This window comes from Bufo bufo, chromosome 2 (assembly GCF_905171765.1).
Source record: "Bufo bufo chromosome 2, aBufBuf1.1, whole genome shotgun sequence".
In the NCBI taxonomy this organism is placed as follows: Eukaryota; Metazoa; Chordata; class Amphibia; order Anura; family Bufonidae; genus Bufo; species Bufo bufo.
In genome coordinates, this window is record NC_053390.1 from 646,192,436 (window position 1) to 646,209,043 (window position 16,608).

The 16,608-nt window shown below is 42.3% G+C and overlaps 1 protein-coding gene across 1 annotated transcript in view; it reads right to left on the minus strand.

Annotated features, from left to right (window-relative positions):
* Positions 1-16,608, minus strand: part of TTC29 (tetratricopeptide repeat domain 29) — a 288,615-nt gene that overhangs the window by 69,718 nt on the left and 202,289 nt on the right. The window contains exons 8-9 of the mRNA XM_040420513.1: positions 13,719-13,810; positions 1,003-1,126 (exon numbers count right to left, since the gene is read on the minus strand). Of these exons, the coding sequence (XP_040276447.1) occupies positions 1,003-1,126; positions 13,719-13,810 (216 nt within the window). The remainder of the gene's footprint in view (positions 1-1,002; positions 1,127-13,718; positions 13,811-16,608) is intronic.

A 16,608-nucleotide genomic window follows, 5' to 3' on the forward strand; every position in this document is an offset into this window, starting at 1 on the left:
CATGGGGCTGTGAGCTGACGTCTGATTAACATTAGGGGTCTGACTGCTGGTCTGACTTGAGGTCTAATGAAAAATATTTTTTTCTTCTTGTCCTCCTCTAAAACCTAGGTGCATCTTATAGGCCAGTGCGTCTTATAGGGAGCAAAACACGATAATTCCAAAGGGATGACTGAGGGGACTTTCACATCAGTGCTATTTATTTCCGTTCTTTCCCATAAAGAAGCAGAAGACCAAAAATATGGAAGTGCTGGATTTGACACATAGCTGATAGGAACAGAGCTTAACAGATCCCATTGATTATAATGGAATCCATTAGGTTTTCATTCGGAAGAAGTTTGTTTTTTTTGCATGCAGATTTTTTCTGTCTGCTATTTTTGATGAAATCTGTGATGAAGGCCCCGAATGGAGCCTTAGAAGCAGATGTAAACATTTTTCACTGTCTTGCAAATGTAGATCACTGTATTATAATTTTTGGGATATTGTATATTCATAAACCCCTATCTACAGGATAAGTATCTGATTGTGGGGGATCCAACTGCTTAGACCTCCACCAATCATGAGAACAGGTGTGGACAAGTATGTGCACTGTGGCTTCTATTTATTTTTCATGGGACTGGAGGAGATAACCGAGTACAACTCAAACGATGTTCCATTTATTCAGTGAACTCAGAACACCCGCTATTGTGAACAGTGGTGGTCATAGCAGTCAGACCCTCACCAATCAGGTACTTATAACCTATACTGTGGATAGGGGATACATTTATATTTTGGGATAACCCCTTTACTATTAAAATAGTGGTGACCACACTCTTAAAATCCGATCTAAGTACTAGCAGATAACTAGGACAATACTGGATTCCCCTTAGGCCTTCAGACCGTTCAAAATAAAGCTAACTGATTTCCTGGTATGATTGGCTGAGTAGAAGGCTACTGTAAATATAGTGTACATGCTATAATAGCCCAAAAAACCCTGAAATAATTGAAACAGCAATCAGTACTTACTCGTGTATTAAAAATTTCTCCCAAGCAGATACATGTTTCTGCAAGGCTTTGGCTTAAATTGCTAACTTTAGCAACTTCAATGAAATTTTCCAAGTATTCAATGCTTTCAACAATTTTTCCTTGGCTGAAAAGAGAGAAATGATATTCCAGTTATACAATACGTCAAGTACTTGAAAATTACACAATACAGGTGCATCTCAATAAATTAGAATATCATAAATTTATTTATTTATTTCAGTAATTCAATTCAAAAAGTGAAACTCATATATTCTATAGATACATTACACACAGAGTGATCTATTTCAAGCGTTTATTTATTTTAATGTTAATAATTATGGCTTACAGCTTATGAAAAGTTTAAAGTCAGTATCTCAGAAAATTATAACATTATATAAGACCAATAAAAAAATATTTTTAATACAGAAATGTTGGCCTACTGAAAAGTATGCACAGTATATGTATTTAATACTTGGTCGGGGGCTCCTTTTGCATGAATTGCATCAATGCGGCGTGGCATGGAGGCGATCAGCCTGTGGCACTACTGAGGTGTTATGGAAGCTCAGATAGTGGCCTTCAGTTTGTTTCCATTGTTGGGTTTAGTGTTCCTCACCTTATTCTCTATTGGGTTTTTGTCATGCGAGTTTGAGAGATAATCAACCACAGGGATACTACAACTCAGGCCTCATGCACACGACCGTATTTTTTTGCGGTCCGCAAAAACGGGTTCCGATTTTCCTTGATCCGTGACCGTTTTTTCGTCCGTGGGTCTTCCTTGATTTTTGGAGGATCCACGGACATGAAAAAAATGTCGTTTTGGTGTCCGCCTGGCCGTGCAGAGCCAAACGGATCCGTCCTGAATTACAATGCAAGTCAATGGGGACGGATCCGTTTGATGTTGACACAATATGGTGCAATTTCAAACGGATCCGTCCCCCATTGACTTTCAATGTAAAGTCAGGAGTTAATATACCATAGGATCGGAGTTTTCTCCAATCCGATGGTATATTTTAACTTGAAGCGTCCCCATCACCATGGGAACGCCTCTATGTTAGAATATACTATCGGATATGAGTTAGATCGCGAAACTCAAATCCGACAGTATATTCTAACACAGAGGCGTTCCCATGGTGATGGGGACGCTTCAGGTTAGAATATACTAAAAGAACTGTGTACGTGACTGCCCCCTGCTGCCTGGCAGGTGCTGCCAGGCAGCAGCCCCCCCCTGTAGTTAACACATTGGTGGCCAGTGCGGCCCCCCCCCCCTCCCCTGTAGTTAACTCATTAATGGCCAGTGGGCCCCCCTCCCTCCCCTGTAGTTAACTCTTTGTTGTCCAGTGCTGCCGGCCCCCCTCCCTCCCCTGTAGTTAACTCGTTGGTGGCCAATGGGCCCTCTCCCCTCCCTCCCCCTCCTAATTAAAATCTCCCCCCCTATCATTGGTGGCAGCGGAGAGTACCGATCGGAGTCCCAGTTTAATCGCTGGGGCTCCGATCGGTAACCATGGCAACCAGGACGCTACTGCAGTCCCGGTTGCCATGGTTACTTAGCAATTTGTAGAAGCATTATACTTACCTGCGAGCTGCGATGTCTGCGTCCGGCCGGGAGCTCCTCCTACTGGTAAGTGACAGGTCAATAAGCAATGCGCCGCACAGACCTGTCACTTACCAGTAGGAGGAGCTCCCGGCCGGACGCAGACATCGCAGCTCGCAGGTAAGTATAATGCTTCTACAAATTGCTAAGTAACCATGGCAACCGGGACTGCAGTAGCGTCCTGGTTGCCATGGTTACTGATCGGAGCCCCAGCGATTAAACTGGGACTCCGATCGGTACTCTCCGCTGCCACCAATGATAGGGGGGAGATTTTAATTTGGAGGGGGAGGGAGGGGAGAGGGCCCAAAGGCCACCAACGAGTTAACTACAGGGGAGGGAGGGGGGGGCCCACTGGCCACCAACGAGTTAACTACAGGGGAGGGAGGGGGGCCCACTGGCCACCAACGAGTTAACTACAGGGGAGGGAGGGGGGCCGGCCGCACTGGCCACCAATGAGTTAACTACAGGGGAGGGAGGGGGGCCCACCGGCCACCAACCAGTTAACTACAGGGGAGGGAGGGGGGCAGTCATGTACAGGGGGCAGTCAGGGGGCAGTCATGTACAGGGGGCAGACAGGGGGCAGTCATGTACACAGTTCTTTTAGTATATTCTAACCTGAAGCGTCCCCATCACCATGGGAACGCCTCTGTGTTAGAATATACAATCGGATCTGAGTTTTCACAAAGTGAAAACTCAGCTCTGAAAAAGCTTTTATGCAGACGGATCTTCGGATCCGTCTGTATTAAAGTAACCTATGGCCACGGATCACGGACACGGATGCCAATCTTGTGTGCATCCGTGTTCTTTCACGGACCCATTGACTTGAATGGGTCCGTGAACCGTTGTCCGTCAAAAAAATAGGACAGGTCATATTTTTTTTGACGGACAGGATACACGGATCACGGTCTCGGCTGCAAAACGGTGCATTTTACGATTTTTCCACGGACCCATTGAAAGTCAATGGGTCCGTGAAAAAAAACTGAAAACGGTCGTGTGCATGAGGCCTCAAGCGGTGGTCCATTTATTCAGGGAACTCGGAACACCGGCTTTAGTGATCAGTGGTGGTCCTAGCAGTAAGACATATAACTTATCATTTGACTTTTATGCATTTTTATGGTAGAATTGAAACAATTTAATCGTTTTTCCGCTTTTTTTTTTCCATGAGCAATGTGTTGTGATAATGTGTTTTCTTTTTTCTACATGATTTATGGTTGTACCATATATTGGCTCTCCAGATATTCTTTGTGCAAAAAATAATCCATATAAGCACTACTGGTTTACATACACCTTTTTATAGTAATTCAACACAGGTAAAACATGCAAAAACACAGACACACACACACACACACACACAATCCAACAAAACTGTTAAAACCCCAATTTAATTAAAACCCAGTTCCTTCTTCAGTAGTCAAAACTAGAATGTAGATGTTGTGAGACAGTAACAGATCTCACACAGGTTAGAGGCAAGGAAGGGATGGATAGTGCGGTCAACACCCCTATTCCACCACAGGTGAGACCAGCTGGAGGTACTCAGGCTGGAATAAAGCACCTCCCAGGGTGTCAGTAAGGAGGGAGTGTGTTACCCGTGGACAGAGGCCTGGAGGCTCTGTGAGTGTGGTCTCAGCTGGGCAAGGCTGAGGGACCACGAGGCTGGGAGATAGCCTGAAGTTGGGGGACTGTGACGGTCACGTACACTACACACAGGGGGGAGGATAGTGACCACTGCGCTCCACCCTCACCCCTGGCCCTGCCTACTTGCCTCGCAAGTCCTAATGACAGGGGACAACTAGACGGCAGTCCCTAACTTAGGATACGTGCTGGGAAGACAGACAAGACAAATAACGGAACGTGAACGGACCAGGTCAATACATAGAAAGCTACGCAGTACTAAGGAATGAGCAGATAATAGTCAGGAAAAGCAGAGGTCAAATACCAGGAGAGAAACGAAGTACAACAGGAGTCCGCAAAGAATCGTCAGGTGGAAGCCGGGGTCAGGATACCAGGAGAGATGCGCAGTACAGGAGGAGCAGGCAAAGGATCGCCAGGGAACAGGTTCAGGTAAGTATTCAGTAGTCCAACAAATAGCCAGGAACCTAGAATTAACAGGCAACCTGTGGCCAGCAGGCTGCCTGTATTTATAGTGGGGTCTGAGGGCCATGTGATGTGGCCAGCGTCACATGACCGACAGACAGACAAGTCGAGCACCGAGTGATCAGCTCGGTGCTCAAGGCAGACCTAGGAGCAGGGAGCCTTCCAGCTAGCAAAGCCGCCCTGGGAACGAGGCCAAACACAGAACCTCGCTCCCGAAGCTAAGCAGCAGGTCTCCGGCTGATGGGAGACCGAGTGCGCCTTTGGCGCCCCGTGACAGGGACGAAGCGACGCCTGGGAGGGTCGCAGGGCCATAGTCAGGCAATACTGAGCCCCAATCCCCCACAAGAGACACTGGACTGGAGACAGTGGGTGTACTGTGCTCTGTACAGCCAGGAGGCTGTAGGACATTGGCTGGGAAAGCCGAAAGGGTTCAAGTGTGTGTACGGTGACTTAGGTGAGTCAGGAATACTGTGTTTAGTTAGAGCCTGGACGGGCAAGTGTTTATTGTTTTGCTTTTGCTAGTGTGCCACAATAAATGCACTGTTTGGACCTTAAACCTGGTGTCCTGAAGCCGTATCTGTGAGGATGATCCGCTGAAAGAAAACTACCTCTCACAATGTATAGAATATTAATATGGAATAAAACTTATTTTATGGGAGTGATCAGATGTAGGGTTTTAGCTGGTTTATCTTTATGTAATACAGGTGAAACTCGAAAAATTTGAATATCGTGCAAAAGTCCATTTATTTCAGTAATGCAAATTAAAAGGAATTGCATTAATGCAGCTTAAAATTAGAATTTTGTAAAAAGGTTCAATATTTTAGGCTCAAAGTGTCACACTCTCTAATTAATCCATATCCCCTGAGAAAAGGGAACCTCAAAATTGTGACTTTGGGGTTTCATAAGCTATAAGCCATAATCATCCAAATTATAAGAAATAAAGACTTGAAATATCTCGCTTTGCATGTAATGAGTCTATCTTATATATTAGTTTCACTTTTTAAGTTGCATTACTGAAATAAATAAACTTTGCACGATATTCTAATTTTTCGAGTTTTACTTGTATATCCAGGTATATGTTTTGCTTTATTTGTGTTTGCTATTGAATATTTTATGTAATTCAAATAGCAGGTATGTTAATATTTTTTTTTCCTCAAGGAAAGAGGTCTGGAAAGCTTTCACAATAATCATTTTAGATATTTGGATACAATACCATGCATTTTAAGATCTAATTCACACAACAGTGTTTTGGTCAGTGATTTCCATCAGTGATTGTGAGCCAAAACCAGGAGTCGAGACTGCACAGAACTAAGGTATGAGCGAAGATTTGCACTAGTTCAGAGTTTTTAACCCATACCTGGTTTTGGCTCACAATCACTGAGGCATAACACAGACTAAAACACTGACATGTGAAAATGGCCCAACCCTACATTCTACCCAATGTCTTTTTAATTAGCAGGAAACTGCGTAAGGGTTAATAAACTCCTACTTAGTCTCAGTTTGTAGTTCCCGAGACCACATAGAAAGGTGAACTTTTGACATCTGTACACATGGTGCAGTGCTGCATGGCCGCTGTCATTGCAGTGATGCTGTTCCTGTAGTTCACTGCGGCCCAGTGCTAAGGGGGCTTGGTCTGACAACAGGGGTGCTCTGCCTGCTGGCGTGATGTTGTGGCTGCGGTGGTCACTATGTGGTGCCGCACCAGTTTAGAGTAGGTACCCACTTGTAGAGGCAATCTTGATGTGGTGAGTGGGCCTATACATTTTTATTAAAATGTATACTAATGCCTCATGTACTATTATGGGGCTGTATACTATTAATTATGCTCAGAATCAATAATTGTCACGATCAATGTGGGGGAAAAACTCAACACTGAACACAGGAGGGAAGGGGAACAGTAACTGGGCCTGGAAACTAGGGAAGGAACAGGTCACCTCCTAAACAACCCTAACCCAGGCCCTAACTATCAATAATCAATATGAATAGACCTTGAAGGTAGGAATATTCATATGTTGTATACCTAGGCCCTTGTATCCCTATCAGGCCCTGGAATGAGGTAAGGACCAGAGACAACCCATTCCTCCCCAGATGGACGAATGGAAGTCTCTGTCTCAGGCCCAGATACAAACAACAGGGAATATAACAAACACCAAACAATAAGAAAATACAAGACTTATATGAAAGTAGAAAACTGGCAAGTCCAGAAGCACCACAGAGTACAACCGACCAGCTAGTTAGAAGGCAGGAAGAAAATCTATAAACCGCACCTCCAAGAGTGAGAAGCGGCTACTTATGGGAAAGGTAAATTATCAACAAGCAACACCTAAAGCAAGGGGTGTGCCATTCAATAAAACACAGACACACTAAGATCCACAGTGAACTTGTTAATTTAACCCACGAGTTGCCAGCCTCTCCGATCTCCTGGTACCTGCCACGGGAACGTCCGTGACAATAATAGATCAGTGCAGGGCATGTGGATGTGCGGTCCATGCTTTTTCTCTTTTTTTTATTTATTCTAATCCAGATAATCCTTTTAATTACTTTAACCTCATAACATTTTTCGAATAACAATCATTTCTGATACATGAGTGCATAGAAATCAACTTTTTTCTGGCATCCGCATGTAGAAGGCAAAATAAGCATCTGAAACAAGACACATACATAACAAGTCAAAGGTGTTTTGCACAGATATATGAGCAAAGAAAACCAAAGCAATCTTATAGGAGAACAGCAAAGGATTCACCGAGGATAAGCGCAGGGTTACAGTGTTAGACAAATATTAATTCTTCTGTTCCCAGTCCTTTGCATGCAGTGCACAGGTGCAGTCTAGAGAGCATATTATGAGTTATAATCACCAAATTCATTCAACCAGACCTCAGAGAGTTAAAAACAAAATATTTCTGAGAGGCAACACTATTTAAACCAAAAGAAAAGAATGAAAATTCACACGATATTTATCTACCAAGGTGATTCCAGTTTCCAGATGGGCAAACGGTACTTTAAACACCCATATCCCCTGACAACTGTCCAATTATGTATATCACACTTGGCCTACTGTTTGCTGTAGAAGTAATCAATAAAGGATGTGGTTGAGTGAACATAGGTTTTGGTTGAACCAATGCATGAAAACTTAATCATTTACTTAGAATGGAGAAATCAAATAGAACAGGGATGAAACTACCACAAAGGGGATTCTTGATGGTGCTACAGGTTTAGAGGCTAGAGATGAAAGTATTAAGGTAAATGGAATCAGTGAGAAGGGAAATGTACAAAAATAAATAGCTTTCTCTTAATTTAAAGAACTAATCTGAATTACACTGTTTTCAATTTCCAAGAAGCAACCATCACAGAGTAATGTCACACTGACAAACTTACATCATAGTAACCCAATTTACTTGACGAAAATAGAACTAATTCTTACAAGTCTTGTGGCATTATATATATATATGTATATATATATATATATTAGAGTTCAGCAAATGTAAGAAAAATTTGATTTGGCTGCTTTGCCAAATTTTACAAAGAGCATTCCTTTGTACGTAGCAGACGCAATAATGGGGAACGGCGACTGCGCCGCCCCCCGTCATTGAACCCTTCAGAAGCCGCATTCATTTCTGATTGTGGCATCTTAGATTAAAATTAAGGGCTTTCAGGGGCTAATCCAGTTTAAAAAAAACAACAACCCCACAAAAAAAAACAAAAAAAAAACATACTCACCTTATTCATTTGATCGCAGAGAGGTAGATGTGGCTATAATGATTGAAGACACTGTGCAAAATCTCACGCGGAGACATCACCGTGCCCAGGCAGCACAGGGACCCACACATCACCGCACCCAGGCAGCACAGAGACCCACACGTCACGCCACCCAGGCAGCGCAGTGATGCACACGTCACCCCGGACAAGATTTTGCACAGTTTTTGCAAGATGGTCGTGATGGCCTCTTCGCACGCAAATGGATGAGGTATGTTATTTTTACCATTTCAGGAAAAATAGATTCATTACCATGGGATACTTCGATTTGCTCAACACTGATATATACAGGGTGGGCCATTTATATGGATACACCTTAATAAAATGGGAATGGTTGGTGATATTAACTTCCTGTTTGTGGCACATTAGTATATGTGAGGGGGGAAACTTTTCAAGATGGGTGGTGACCATGGCGGCCATTTTGAGGTCGGCCATTTTGAATCCAACTTTTGTTTTTCCAATAGGAAGAGGGTCATTTGACACATCAAACTTATTGGGAATTTCACAAGAAAAACAATGGTGTGCTTGGTTTTAACGTAACTTTATTCTTTCATGAGTTATTTACAAGTTTCTGACCACTTATAAAATGTGTTCAATGTGCTGCCCATTGTGTTGGATTGTCAATGCAACACTTTTCTCCCACTCTTCACACACTGATAGCAACACCGCAGGAGAAATGCTAGCACAGGCTTCCAGTATCCGTAGTTTCAGGTGCAGCACATCTCGTATCATCTGAAGGCAATCGTCTATGCTGTGAAGATACGAGATGTGCAGCACCTGAAACTACGGATACTGGAAGTCTGTGCTAGCATTTCTCCTGCGGTGCTGCTATCAGTGTGTGAAGAGTGGGAGAAGAGGGTTGCATTGACAATCCAACACAATGAGCAGCACATTGAACACATTTTATAAGTGGTCAGAAACTTGTAAATAACTCAAGAAAGAATAAAGTTACATTACAACCAAGCACACCATTGTTTTTCTTGTGAAATTCCCAATAAGTTTGATGTGTCAAATGACCCTCTTCCTATTGAAAAAACAAAAGTTGGATTCAAAATGGCCGACTTCAAAATGGCTGCCATGGTCACCACCCATCTTGAAAAGTTTCCCCCCTCACATATACTAATGTGCCACAAACAGGAAGTTAATATCACCAACCATTCCCATTTTATTAAGGTGTATCCATATAAATGGCCCACCCTGTATATATAGCCATAAATAGTGCCACAAGGCATTGAGTATACGAGACCTCTGAAAGTGTTCCATAGGTATCAGGCACTAAGATATTAGCTAAAAAAAACTATGGGCTGAATATATTCCCTTAAAAATATTTTATTAATAGATATGTTAAAACATATATAAATCCCACAAATGTAAGCACTATGGATACATGACACAACAAAATGGGCTATGCAGTCTATGGAATTAGGGATATAACATGATAACATAAAGGAAGGCACAATTACCTAAAATTAAAACACTATCTCTTTAAATGAAATATGGCAAAAGCAGCATTAAATCCAAAAAAATTCAACAAGTCATGGCACTTCCTATGCAATCAACAATGCTGCAATGGTATAAAGTTAGGGTCATATATCCAAATTAATTAAAAAATAACCTTTCACCTGGATATCTATAATGTAATTATTATACTACCTTATAGTGCGTCCCCCAGTGATGTCTTGGCAATTTTTCTTTAAAGACCCCCCGTTCGTCCGCTGTGGTCCCTGTATCTTTTGGCGCCTCATGCTAATGAGGCGACTCGGTTATACTAGGCGTGGACTTGAAGTTCTCCTGGGCGCGGTTATCTTCTCCCTTGCTGCGAGAGCATCCAATCAGAGAGCCCTGCTCTTAGCCAGGGAGAAGGAGCTCAAGTTCTCGTGAGAGACATCACTGGGGGACACACTATAAGGTAGTATAATAATTAGATTATAGATATCCAGGTGAAAGGTCCTCTTTAAACAATACTGTCACTTTAAAACATAATTATAGTGACCTGTTTGAGACCCAAAAATACTAAACACCATTAAATATCTGAACTGCCTATGGAGACTATAAATACAATGAATAGCCTATGCAGATAGGATACTAGTGACAAAAAACAGGGGCGTAATGATCACGGTCGCAGAGGGTGCGACCCCGACCGGGCCCGGCAGGACGGGGGGCCCGCAAATGCTTGCCTATCAATGTCGGCGAGACCTGGCGCTAGAGGTCACGGGTCTCGCGGGAAGACGTGATGAGGCTGCCAGTGAGATGGGACGACCGAACGCGGAGCAGAGTAGAGGTAATCATTTATTTTTTTATTTTTTAGGTATGCACACGAAATCTGCGCGCCATACTGGGGACACCCGGCACTATGAATTGGTAATGGCACGATGAACTGAATTTAGAAAGGGTGGCCCGCACCAGCCATATAAGAGGGGGCCACAAATAAATAAAATCTATACAGAGTGATAGGGGGGAAGGGGCAGCCAATCATTCAATTATATACAGGGGTCAAAATAAAATATATACAGTCTGGGGGGGGGCAAGTGAAATATATATAGTTTGGGTGGGGGCCAAATGAAATATATACACTCTGGGTTGGGACCAAATGATATATATCTACAGAGTGAGTGGCGGGTGGGGGGGCGGGGTAATGGGGTTGCGGGTTAATGGGGGTGGGGGCCCCAATTCATAGTTTGCCCTGGGGCCCATAGAACTCTAGTTACGCCGCTGCAAAAACACAAAGTAATCGCCAGTAAGAAAGTGTATTCTTACTCCTATTGCCTTTCTTTGTATTATCATGTTATATCCTTATTTCCATGGACTGCATAGTCTATTTTGTTATGTCCTGTATCCATAGTGCATAAATTTGTGGGATATATATTTTTTGTTTTTAACATATATATGTTAATAAAATATTTTTATGGGAATATATTCAGTGTCTAAAACATATTACCGGTGTATCCACTGCCTGTCTAACTCTACGGCAGCTTCCTTGCTGGTGTAGATTTAAACAATTTTCTATGCCTAAAACAGGCATAGAAAATGATGAATAAAATGGGCCTGTCTGCCAGTCCCCTTCCTCGACCATGCCACACTGCCTTTTTTAGACCTGGTATGAGTGGGGAAAAGTCGCAGATTGTGGCGCAATTAACCTTTGCACCGCAATCTGCAACAGATATATGCCAAAAAGTGGCGTATATCTGCTAGCAAATGACCTTCACTGCTTTTTTTGAGTTTAGGATTTATTATGTTGAGCGATTCGTAGTTACTATGTGGTTATACAAAATAGGACTTTGTTTGGTAATAGTAAGATATTAGCACAAGATCATCTAGGTGCTAATATCTTAGCACCTAGTCATTGCAGATGTGAAATCAGCCTATAAGGGGTTGTGCAGCACTAAAAAAATTATGACCTATCCTCAGGATAGGTTGTCAAAATCAGATGGGCGGAGGTCTGACTCCATCAGCTGTTTAAAGGGGTAGCTGCAGGGGTGCTGAGAGTAGAACCCCCACCCATCTGCTATTGATGACTTATCCTGAAGATAGATCATCAATACTTAGAAAAGGATAAGGCTGCGTTCACACGGGCGAGATTTCCGCGCGGGTGCAATGCGGTAGGTGAACGCATTGCACCCGCACTGAATCTGGAACCATTCATTTCAATGGGGCTGTTCAGATGAGCGATGATTTTCACGCATCACTTATGCGTTGCGTGAAAATCGCAGCATGCTCTATATTCTGCGTTTTTCACGCAACGCAGGCCCCATAGAAGTGAATGGGGTTGCGTGAAAATCGCATGCATCCGCAAGCAAGTGCGTATGCGGTGCGATTTTCACGCACGGTTTCTAGGTGACTGTCTATACACTGTATTATTTTCCCTTATAACATGGTTATAAGGGAAAATAATAGCATTCTGAATACAGAATGCTTAGTAGGTGATCAATTGAGGGTTAAAAAGTAAAAAAAATTAACTCACCTTGTCCTCTTGTTCGCGTAGTTCTCCCGGTCTTTAGTTCTTTAAAAAGATGAACTATGGGCTAAAGGACCTTTGGTGACGTCAGATCACATGCTCCAACCACAGGGTCCATCACCGCAGTGATGTACCATGTGATTGGAGCATGTGATCTGACGTCACCAAAGGTCCTTTAGCCCATAGTTCATCTTTTTAAAGAACTAAAGACCGGGAGAACTACGCGAACAAGTGGACAAGGTGAGTTAATTTTTTTTATTTTTTAACCCTCAATTGATCACCTACTAAGCATTCTGTATTCAGAATGCTATTATTTTCCCTTATAACCATGTTATAAGGGAAAATAATAACATCTACACAACACCGAACCCAAACCTGAACTTCAGTGAAGAAGTTCGGGTCTGGGTACCACAGTCGTTTTTTTAACACGTGCGTGCAAAACACATTGCACCCGCGCGATAAAAACTGAACATCGGAACGCAATCGCAGTCAAAACTGACTGCAATTGCATCCCTACTGGCGCGGGTTTGCCGCAACACACCGGGACGCATCCGGAACTAATCCGGACACGCTCGTGTGAACGCAGCCTAAGAAGTTTAAAATTGTTTCCAATAGGAACACACTGCAGTACTGTTAGGCCCTGGTACAGACAGGGTTTAATAGGCTAATGCTGATGCATCCTTGAAAGCCAAAACTATTAAAATATAGTGCTATTTATTCCCAACAATGAATGCCTTAAAGAAATGTAAAACACATGATGCCAGTTTTTTGTTTTGTCAAAGAAGCAAAAACAGCAAGAAATTGTACGGACCCACAAAATAAAGTTAAATAAAAGTTAACACCCAACCCAAAAAACAATGCCAACATTGTGTTTTTATTTCCGATTCCACTCTACAATTTGTTTTACGTTTCTCAAAAAATATATGTCTTGCAAATAACCAGCTCTCATTTGTCTATGGATCTTTGAAGATGGGGATGGAAAACATTAATTTAAAAAGGAAAACAACAAGGTGTAATAGAAGTGATCATAAGAAAATATTGCTAACATCCTCATGATATCTTTCCTCCATAAATGTACAGAACAGATATCTATAAAATGTAGGGAACTGGGAAGAGCACTGGACAGGAAATGCTTTGATACTGTCTTACTCTGCCCTTTTAAACTGTATTTGTTTCAAATAATTTAGACTGAAAGGGTCACTCAAGAAGGGCAGTGCTTAAGACGTAAAGAGCCAGTAAATGGGAAGTGACAGATCTCTAGCAATTCAAGTCATTCACAGTTGAATAAATTGGCAGTGACAGCAAGATGTTCGAGTGCTAACTTACCTTTCCAGAGCTTTTGCCATTGCTTCGTATGCTTTTCCTAGCCCAACATTATCTCCAAGCTCTTTAGAGATTTCCATGTAAGCCGTAAGGGACTGTAGAAAAAAAAAAAACACAATAGAAATAGAATATATAAAAAAATTGCAATCTTATTAACAAACATCTATCGTTTTACTGAAAGGTAGTGCATTTATGGGTCAAGGATATAATAAAGAAGAGATTTATGCAGATAACAAAAGTTTCTGCAGCAGCAAGAAAAATGTTGCAAATTAACTTAAAAAGTGCAAATGTATGCCATTCATAGAGTGGGGTAAGGAAGAAAAAAAGTGTCTAACATGTACAACCAATTCCGCTAAATTTTATATTTTCACATCTGCAATGTAGAATACCAGTGCTCAAAGTCCAACGATGACCACCACTGTGGCCCCATTCTAATACTATTCCGTCATTCTAACCCTTTAGAACATTTTTAGCATGGGTACAGCAAAAGAGCAAATAAAAAATAATATATATATATATATATATATATATATATATATATATATACACAACAGTTGTCAATTTTATTTTCCTTAAGGCTGGGTTCAGACCTGAGCGTATTTGATATGCGCGTTTAACGTGTGTTTTTTTCCGCGCGTTTTTTGCAATAGTAAACGCGCGTTTGACGCGCGTTTGTGTGATTGACTGCAGTGTCCTATGGCCACAAACGCGCGTCAAAACGCCCCAAAGAAGCTCAAGAACTTGTTTGAGCGTAGGGCGTTTTTCAGCGCGTTCAAACGCGCTGTAAAACGCTCAAGTGAGAACCAGGGCCATAGGGAAGCATTGGTTTTCATGTGTTGAGCGTTTTACAGCGCGTTTGAATGCGCTGTAAAACGCTCAAGTGTGAACCCAGCCTAAAGGAAACCTGTCACCATAAAAGGCAATGTGATAGCACAGGAGATGCAGAGCAGACTGAACCCAGAGGGAAAAAGCCTTTGAACCCAGAGGGAAAAAAAAGCAATCTATTTTGAGGGCTGCTCTTACACAAGCTGAAAAACGACGCGAGTTTGTGAGCGTTTGCGTGTTTGTCCACAAGTGTGTGTTTGTATTAAGTGTGTGACTTTAGATTACGTGAGGGAGTATCTGTGAGAGCTAAATTATTTGTGTGCATTGCTGAGTGACTGTGCCTGACTTTATAGCACTATATACCAAGTCAGAGCAGTGTAATCTAGTTTTTTTTTTTCTATTCCTTCTCCAGGGTGTCGCACAGGTGGGTAATTAGGGTGTGGCTATCTAATTAGGAGAAGTTAAATAGCCGGTTTTGAGGGCAGCTCAGTCCTTTGAACCCAGAGGGGAAAAAAAGCTATCTGGTTTGAGAGCTGCACTTATACAAGCTGACAAACAATGCGAGTTTGTGAGCATTCGTGTGTTTGGCTACTTTCACACTAGCGCTTTGGCTTTGCGTTTGTGAGATCCGTTCAGGGCTCTCAAAAGCAGTCAAAAACGGATCAGTTTTGCCCTAATGCATTTTGAATGGAAAAGGATCCACTCAGAATGCATCAGTTTGCCTCCGTTCAGTCGCCATTCCACTCTGGAGGCAGACACCAAAACGCTGCCTGAAGCCTTTTGCTGTCCGCCTGACGAAGCGGAGCCAAAATAATCCGTCCTGGCACACAATGTAAGTCAATGGGGGACGGATCCGTTTTCTCTGACACAATCTGGCACTATAGAAAACGGATCCGTCCCCCATTGACTTTCAGTGGTGTTCAAGACGGATTATTCATGGATATAGAAGACATAATACAACCAGATCCGTTCATCCGTTCCAACAATGTGGTTGTATTATTGGAACGGAAGCGTTTTTGCAGATCCATGACGGATCCGCAAAAAACACTAGTGTGAAAGTAGCCTTAGTTTAGATTACGTGACTTTAGATTCAGGGACTACAGTAAATTACAGTGGCTATAAAAAGTCTACACACCCCTGTTAAAATGTCAGGTTTCTGTGATGTAAAAAGATGAGACAAAGATAAATAATTTCAGAACTTTTTCCACCTTTAATATGACCTATAAACTGTACAACTCAATTGAAAAACAAACTAAAATCTTTTAGGTAGAGGGAAGAAAAAATATAAAAATAAAATAATATGGTTGCATAAGTGTGCACACCCTTAAACTAATAATTTGTTGAAGCACCTTTTGATTTTTTTACAGCACTCAGTCTTTTTGGGTATGAATCTATCAGCATGGCGCATTTTGACTTGGCAAGATTTGCCCACTCTTCTTTGCAAAAACACTCCAAATCTGTCAGAATGCGAGGGCATCTCCTGTGCACAGCCCTCTTCAGATCACCCCACAGATTTTCAATCGGATTCAGGTCTGGGCCATTCCAAAACTTTAATCTGGTGAAGCCATTCCTTTGTTGATTTGGATGTATGCTTTGGGTCGTTGTCATGCTGAAAGATGAAGTTCCTCTTCATGTTCAGCTTTCTAGCAGAAGCCTGAAGGTTTTGTGCCAATATTGACTGGTATTTGTTGGCTACTGGCATTACAGTGATTGGCTGGTCAGAGCGCGTCATCAGGTGCTATATAGTCGTAGTCAGGGAGAGCTGAACATAGGAAGAGACAGAGAGTGTAGGGAGTGTAATAGGAAGATTTTTATACAAAAAACTTTTCAGAGACCCAAAAGTCCTTGTTAGGACTATTGTGTCTGACAGCAGCAATATATATTTTTAGCGCATCCTGTGCTAAATACCGTGTAATAGGTCGCTGTGGACAGTTAAATTATTTGCACCACATCATCTGTGTAAAGTGTGCGCATCCCTAAAATATCAGTGACATCCAATGTACTTTTTCCATAGACGGTGTCCGCTGCAGACAGTGAGATTAGCTGCGCCACATCTCCAGTGTAAAGT